Consider the following 7,396-nt stretch of genomic DNA (forward strand, 5'->3'; position numbering starts at 1 on the left):
GCTAGCTCGGGAAACTCCTAGAGCTGTTTCTCTTAGGGGAGGTAATGGGCCTAGGATCTTACATACATCTGGAGTCATTCATTTACTCTTGTTTAGGTGAGGCCTAAATCCAGAAAGATGAAATTTTCTGTTACCAAGAATCCTACCACCCCCCCAAAAGAGAGTTCCCTAGCTTCCCCAAGTGGCCTATGCTAGTATCCTAAAAATGACTTTGCCTTTATAACTTGAATTTTTCTTGATTCTGCTTCAAGGCATTCTCTGGGCACTGGCAACCGAAAGTAGCAAGAGATAGAGACCTTGCCTAGAGAGTCTCACCACAAATAAAAATTTGAAGGCTAGTCTGCCATTGCAGTGGACTAGGACTAAAAAAGTCATGGTTCTTTTACTCAGTTTCTCCCCTAATGAAGTTAACAACCCACAGAGAACACCTAAAGCTACAAGTTCACATACACAGACAACTTCTGTTGCTTGAGATTAAAAACACAATTAAGTACAGTCTTGTTTCAAAACTTCAAAACTTTGACTTTTGAAGAAAAATGTTCAGAAAAGAATGAAGGTGGGCGGCCTGGAGTCCGAGTGGCTTAGACCACTGTAGCACTCCTGAGCCCGGCCTCCACAATGCCACTTTGAGCTTTGTGGAATTCCAGAATATTAGCTATTCAAACAACAGTGCAAAGGAGTTTGTTTGCAGCCCAACTTGATGCCCTTGAGTTCTCTGTTCATTTGGGTTGTCCATGCCTCAACTTTTTCTGGAAGCTGGCTCGAAGAACAGACCTCTTGGAGTGATAATCAGAGGGGGTTAACCAAAGAAGACCTCCCAGAAGATAAGAGTTTCAATTGAACATTCTGTTCTCTCGAGGCATATTATTTTCATCCCTGAGGTGTACTAAAGGTGATTTATGAAGTGGAAAAACAGCAAAATTGGATTGTGCGGCTGGGTTGATGTGGCAGGAGGGGCAGGGACGCGGAGGACTGATTCCAGGGGGAGGACACCTCCCCGAGACAGGAATGCATGAACACAAAGTAACATGCTAGCTTAGTAGGAGACATTCCCGCATTCACCCCGGGGAATAGTAGAACCCTGGCTGTGTTCCCAGTTCTTGCCCCTGCCTCCCTGTTTGAAATGTCTTCTCTCCTCTCAGAAAGGGAAGGAAATTCTCACAGACAATAATATCCCCCATGGCCAGTGCGTCATCTGCCTCTATGATTTCCAGGTGGGTTTCTCCCTTGGGACCTGGCGTCTGCTTGGGCTGGCAGTGGAGGACTCATGAGAGCTCCGGCGCCATGCCCTGTGTCTCCTCCCTTCAGGAGAAGGAGGCCTTTACCAAAACACCCTGTTACCACTACTTCCACTGCCACTGCCTTGCTCGATACATCCAGCACATGGAGCGTGAGCTACAGGCTCAAGGCCAGGAGCAGGAGCAGGAACGGCAGCATGCCGCAACCAAGCAGGTCAGCTTGCCAGCCCCTGCTCTCACCTGACCGCCTCACACCCTTTTCTGTCCCTCGACTCCAGGGGCTCTTCGCCTTTTTGGGGTCACAGATCCCTTTGAAATTTGAAAGCTCACCTCTGTCCAGAAAAAAGGGTGTTCTTATATACATGTATACATGCTGTGTGCAGTTTCAGAGTTCCCAGACCTCTATCTGGGGAGGCAACCCCTGCCCTATCCTGCCTCAATGTGCCTGTGCCCTTCATCCCTGCCCTGTTCAGATTAGCCTGGCTGACTGGGTTGGGCAGCTGGCAAGCGAGCACTATGGGCCGTGAAGCAGGGCTGTGATTTCTCTATTTTTAGAAGGCAGTCGGTGTGCAGTGTCCGGTGTGCAGAGAGCCCCTTGTATATGATCTTGCCTCACTGAAAGCAGCCCCTGAACCCCAACAGCCCATGGTAAGGAAATTCCCTTGTCATCTGAGCCAGGAATAATGGCATCCTCCAAGGAGGGAGGGATGGCATCTTATCTTCCTCAAATGGGACCTCCAGAATTGGGCTTGACCTGCCTGGGACCCTGCAGAGCTACAGCCCCAACTAGGCTGAGGCTTTGAGAGCCCAGATCTGAGAGGCAAACCCAAGAACCTCAAGCAGATCTGAGGCAGTCCTGAAAGAGCAGGGATTCGAGTCTGCCTTCTATTTTTTTTTTCCCCGCTCTCACTCTGCTCACTGCCTTCCAGGAGCTATACCAGCCCAGCGCAGAGAGCCTGCGCCAACAAGAAGAGCGCAAGCGGCTCTACCAGAGGCAGCAGGAGCGGGGAGGCATCATTGACCTTGAGGCTGAGCGTAACCGGTACTTCATCAGCCTCCAGCAGGTGAGGGAAGCCTTCCTCACACCTCCCTTACTGCCCCCTACCTTCCCAGCAGCGCCCCTCTGCCATGGCCCTAGGGAGAGCTCTGTTCTACCCTTAAGGTTAGAGGCTGATGGCAGTCAGCCTCAGCTGTGAGCAAGGGGCCTACAGCTCCCTGCTTTGGGAAACTACACCTCCCTCACTGCATCTGCTCATTTCTTTCTAGCCTCCTGCCCCTGTGGAGCCGGAGTCGGCTGTAGATGCCTCCAGAGGATCCCAGCCACCCAGTGCCCTTGCCTCAGAACTGTCCACCTCATCAACTGCCCAGCCCAACCTGTCAGCTCCTCTGCCTGTGGCCTCCCAGTACACGTGTGAGAAGATTCCAGGGGCTGGGCCAAATCAGCAAAGGTTGGGCGAGACCCAGAAAGCTATGATAGATCCCCCCCGGGCCAGTCGAGGCCCCTGGAAACAGCCTGAACGGAGGCACCTAAAGGGAGGGGAGTGCCATGCCCACAAAGGTACCAGTGACACCCAGGAACTGCCACCTCCTGAGGGGCCCCTCAAGGAGCCCATGGACCTAAAGCCAGAACCCTGTAGCCAAGGGGTTGAAGGTCCTCCCCAAGAGAAGGGGCCTGGCAACTGGCAGGGTCCCCCACCCCGCAGGACTCGGGACTGTGCTCGCTGGGAGCGCTCCAAGGGTCGGACACCGGGTTCTTCCTACCCCCGCCTGCCTCGGGGTCGGGGAGCCTTTCGTCCTGGTACTCGGAGGGAGCCCCTGAGCATGGAGTCTGAGGACGGTTCCTAGCAGTACTGTGGGGGGCAGGGATTTGGGGGGGCAGGGAGGGGCAATAAAGAGATTTGGCCTTGTTTGGCTTTCTTTGCTTAGTAGCGCCTAGCCTGTACAGTATGGCTTTTTCTGAATCTCTAGCAAGACCTGAGTGGGAGACTAGCTCCAACTTTGCCCTGAAGTCCCATTTTCCCAAGAGATCAAGTTCTGAATAAAGATAGGCCTGACACCTCAGCCAGCGTGGTGGGTTTCAGGAAAACTAGTAGATGCCAACATCTAAGCAGAACATGCAAGAATATGATGTGCACACACCCACCGTGTATATGTCCACATTTTTATGTATATACATTTTTTTAAAACCGAATGCCTTTAGATCGAAGACTGTACTTCCCTGTTTACCATGGTGTCTCTTCCAGCTTTGCCTTAGCTTATACCCCCAGCACTGGCCTCTGTGGATGCCTGAGGGCCCCTGCCTTTGACCTAAGTACCAATACAGGGAGGCAGGGAGGGAGGCCAGAAAGCAGAGTGGTGTGGCAGGTGTTTATTGATCTAGAGGAGAAGCGCTGAGCACAGCTTGCCCGTCATGTCCTCAGAGACTCAGCATTGTGAATGGCCCCTGCAGGGTCGTTTTTATACAGCATGAAGTAGCCCTGTACCTGGGCAGGACTGATCTGCGTTGTGACTTGAAGGACACGTCCTGCAAAGGCCTGGGCCAAGGAAGGTGCTTGCCCTGGATAGAACCTCTGGAACATCTGGGTCAGCTGCCAGTGTGAGCAGTAGCCCACGTACTCCTTCATGTCTACTCTTCCGGGGCGTATCAGGGCAGGGTCCAGCCTAAGAGCACAAGGCGGCAAAGGCAGAGTCAACAGGTACCAGTACCCCCCAGAAATGTCGGTCCCTCTCAACCTCCTGATCTCCCACCCATGGGGCTGCGGGGGTGGAGTCTCACCTCACAGCTTCAGAGGGCCTCACCCCTTTTTACCTGTCAACATGGTTGGTGGTCATAAAAACGATGCGTGCCTCAGTGGATGCCACACCATCCAAGGCGTTGAGCAGTCCGCTGAAGGTGAGGCGACCTAGACCTTGGTACTTGACTGGGTCTAGAGGCAGGCAGAGATAAAGAATTGCAGCTGGTCATGACCCTGCTTAAGCTCTCGACTCCCCACCACATTCTCCAACTTAGCAGTGCCTCTTGTGTTGCCAATCCAGGCATCCTCCGTCAGCCCTTCGGATTTCCACTTCCTTCCACTGCTCCTCACTCCTCTACCTCACTGACCCTCATCTAGAAATGCTTCCCCTTCCCTTCACTTACTCTCTGCAGCCAGGTCTCGGCTAAGAAAGGCTGCATCGACATCCTCCAGGAGCACCAGGCTCTGCTGTGGGGCCACGCTCAGCAGGTGGTTGAGCCGGTCATCGGAGAGGCTGGAGTCTGTGAGACTCAGCAGGCAGATGCTGTGCTCCAGTTCCCCAGCCAGGGCTGTGCTATGGAGGATGGGAGGACAGGTGGTGGGCAACCTGGGAATCTGTTCTTGGACCCAAATACTTGTCCTCACCAACCCAGTGGCTCTCAGAGACCTAGTTCTGTCACCCGAATGCTTCTGTCCCAATGTTTATCCTGTTCCCTGGTCCCCACAATTCAATTCCCTTTGCAACTCCACAGCCCTATTTTTTCCTCCAGTTTACAGATTAAGAGAAAATGTGACCCTACTCACATAAAACTGCTTTTTCCACAACCAGGAGGCCCATAAAGCAGGTAGCCACGTCTGTAGGGAATGCCTAGGAATACAGCCAAGATGATCATCAAAGACCTAAAACGGATTCAACGGATTCAAGTACTCCACCCCAGAAGTTCACATTCATTCCCAACCCTGCCCCCTGGTGGCTTGATGACCTTGGAATAGCCTTGGAATAGGAAGAAATCAATGCTAGGGCAACTTTTCTCTGAAAATTGGGCTCGAGCTTTATATTCATTCACCTGGTCTGGCCACAGACCCAGGCTGTTTGACACCACATCAAAAACAGTCTGGCCAAGACTTCTCACCTCTGTCAGTGTACCACTTGGGGTTATCGATGAATTCCCGGACATCTCTAACAATTCGGTCAGCCAGACCCTGTCCTAGAACCACAGAAGTCAGTGGCCGCCGCCGGCGTGGATAACCAAAAGGGCGCCATTCAGAGCCCATGGCTGTGTACATCACTGTCTTCCCTTCCTCCTGCTGCAAGGCCAGCTCTCGAGCTAGGACGAGGAAGATGAGACAAAGCCAATAATTCCTCTTTACTGTGCAATTAGGCAGTGCTGTGCCAAAACAGCTTTCCGATTGGTCCCCTGGGCTCATTTTGCCCTGTCCAAGCTTCCCTTCCTCCAATGTCAAGCGCCCCCGTCCTTACTACCCTCATGTAAAGCCAGCCTGTGCTATCCCACACCTTCCTCCAGGATGTTGAAGAAGACCTTTCGGTCAGTGCCCAGAGCTGTGAAGGTGACAGATTCCCAAGGGGTTCCCGTCTGCAGGTCTATCATCTGCATCTCTCGACTTCGTTCCACTCGGATCCATTTCCCCTGATACCTGAATAAAAATGGTCAAGGCAGGGTGAAAGGATGAGTCAAATCGAGCTCCCCTTGTTCTCCTTTTCTTTCTTGGCCCTCCCTGATTTCCAATCTTACCAGATAAAGTGGTTTCCAGGGCTGGGGACAAATTCGAACTTAGTGGAGATGCGCCCACTCTCATGCTGAAGGTACGAAGTCTCAACACTGAGGTGCTGAGTACGGGTACTGTGGCGGGTGAGCCAGCTAAGCAACCAGGCATAGCTTCGGTCTCGAGCAGGGACTTCCAGTGTGATCATGTAATGACGCCGGAATGCCACCAGGCCCAGTTGGGCACCCTTCCGGGCCAAGGCCAGGGCCGTGCCCACACCCACAAGCCCAAATCCAGCCCCAAAGTAGGGATTGTCCTTCAGGGCCAGAATAAAGTCTGAGAGGGGCATCTTGACAAGGAAACACTGAACCTTACAGGCTCTGAGGCATTTTCAAAACCTGAGGAAGGGGAGCAGCAGAGACAGGACAAAGCACAAGACTAGTTTAGAAACTGGACTCCACAATCCCTCCTCACCCTTGCTCCCTCCCTGCCCCAGAAGCCAGGTGCAGGAAGGACAGGTCAGTGCTACTGTGTGTTTCAACATCTGTGGGGACGACAAGGTGTTGGAATGCAAGAGCTGAAACTCCAGGCCCCTCTTTCCATTTTGCTCTTCATTATCCCGTTCATCTCATTTTCTGCCAGAGGACTAGGTCTGAAGATTCTTTAAACATGAGAGGGCAACGTAACCAACTTCTCATCAGCATAATGAACTGAATTTTTGTGGCCTCTGGGACTAGCTGAGATAGAAAGGGGCCCCCTGGCCAGAGTTAACCGGGGATGAAGAAGCTACTCTCTTCCGCTGACCTTAACTTCATGAGAAATGTCCTTCAAATACCCTGTCCTTCACGTGCTCAATTGCTCATGTCCTGTTTAGCCCTTTGTCACCTCCCAACTAAACTGTCTCTTTCAAATTAATTTTACTTCTTGAAATGTCATCTTAATGGGTCTCCCTGCCTACTGATTCAAATTGCTCCACAGGGATCCAGATCTTTCTTGATAAAGTCCGCTTCAGTCCTACTACTCTCCCTACTGCACCAGCTCCGATGGCTGGCTCTCAACAGATCCCTGAATTAGGTAAGGAGTCCTCTGCCTGGTACTCAAAACCCTCCGCCACTCGGATTAGCGCCTAACGCGCCAACAACCTTCTCTGCTCCAGCAGGTCGCTCTACTCGGAACCGCCCATTCGAATGGATTCCTTCCCTCTCCAGGTGAAGACCTGTCCACTTGCTGCTTTCTCCATGGAGATTTCCCCCCGAATCCCCCACCCCCAATAAAACGTGACCGAGTCTAATTCTAGACCGCAGGATGCCGAGGGGCAGGAGGCCGCGTCGTTTCCAGCACAGCTCCCCGGCCCCTCTGCCGCTCCGCTCCGCGCGGGGCGCGCCGGGCGGCGCACTGACAGCCGCGGCCACCGCCGGGGCTCAGAGTAGAATCCAGAATGCCCAAATACCCATGCACGGAAGGCCGCGGACAAAGCCCTGCCCCCTCCCGACCCTCCCGGCGCCCAGAAACCCCCTCCCGACCCCCTCGACAGCCCAGCTTGCGCCCCGGGCGGCGTGGCTCGCAGCAAGCCGTCACCCCGCCCCCTTACCGCCATGACTCTCTGGCCCTCCCTCTCGATGGTCTCGGCCCGCGCTCTCCAGGGAAGCGCTCTCGGCCCCGCCCCCGCGCTCCTCACCTACTTCCCGCCACACCCAC

The 7,396-nt window shown here is 53.4% G+C and overlaps 2 protein-coding genes across 5 annotated transcripts in view; one reads left to right on the plus strand and one right to left on the minus strand.

Moving 5' to 3' along the window:
- The window catches only part of RNF25 (ring finger protein 25), a 6,747-nt gene extending 3,448 nt beyond the window's left edge, over positions 1 to 3,299 (plus strand). The window contains exons 6-10 of one of the 3 annotated variants that reach the window (XM_077885608.1): positions 1,143 to 1,214; positions 1,309 to 1,452; positions 1,797 to 1,886; positions 2,168 to 2,302; positions 2,505 to 3,299. In XM_077885608.1, the coding sequence (XP_077741734.1) occupies positions 1,143 to 1,214; positions 1,309 to 1,452; positions 1,797 to 1,886; positions 2,168 to 2,302; positions 2,505 to 3,083 (1,020 nt within the window). In that variant the 3' untranslated portion in view covers positions 3,084 to 3,299. Of the gene's footprint in view, positions 1 to 1,142; positions 1,215 to 1,308; positions 1,453 to 1,793; positions 1,887 to 2,167; positions 2,303 to 2,504 lie in introns of all 3 variants that reach the window. The other 2 variants (XM_077885607.1, XM_077885609.1) reach the window with 2 other exon arrangements.
- A 292-nt stretch (positions 3,300 to 3,591) lies between these two features.
- On the minus strand, positions 3,592 to 7,383 carry BCS1L (BCS1 ubiquinol-cytochrome c reductase complex chaperone). Of its 2 annotated transcripts, none has more exons than XM_077885610.1 (8): positions 7,290 to 7,383; positions 5,728 to 6,096; positions 5,490 to 5,629; positions 5,107 to 5,301; positions 4,778 to 4,841; positions 4,378 to 4,547; positions 4,048 to 4,165; positions 3,592 to 3,899 (listed from the first exon to the last, which is right to left on the minus strand). In XM_077885610.1, the coding sequence occupies exons 2-8, from the start codon at positions 6,045 to 6,047 to the stop codon at positions 3,647 to 3,649; spliced, it is 1,260 nt and encodes a 419-aa protein (XP_077741736.1). In that variant the 5' UTR covers positions 6,048 to 6,096; positions 7,290 to 7,383; the 3' UTR covers positions 3,592 to 3,646. The 2 variants fall into 2 exon arrangements, with proteins under 2 accessions (XP_077741736.1, XP_077741737.1); XM_077885611.1 differs by lacking the exon at positions 7,290 to 7,383 and adding an exon at positions 6,841 to 7,167.
- Positions 7,384 to 7,396: the final 13 nt, after the last annotated feature.

Source organism: Canis aureus, chromosome 36 (genome assembly GCF_053574225.1).
Source record: "Canis aureus isolate CA01 chromosome 36, VMU_Caureus_v.1.0, whole genome shotgun sequence".
Classification (NCBI taxonomy): domain Eukaryota; kingdom Metazoa; phylum Chordata; class Mammalia; order Carnivora; family Canidae; genus Canis; species Canis aureus.

Excerpts from the sequence above, each read along its gene's own strand:
- BCS1L (XM_077885610.1), bottom strand. The coding sequence starts at position 6,047 with ATGCCCCTCTCAGACTTTATTCTGGCCCTGAAGGACAATCCCTACTTT. Across the intron at positions 4,842-5,106 it reads CAAGTGGTACACTGACAGAG|GCATTCCCTACAGACGTGGC; the intron begins GTGAGAAGTCTT and ends CTGTATTCCTAG. Across the intron at positions 3,900-4,047 it reads ACCACCAACCATGTTGACAG|GCTGGACCCTGCCCTGATAC; the intron begins GTAAAAAGGGGT and ends TTGTGCTCTTAG.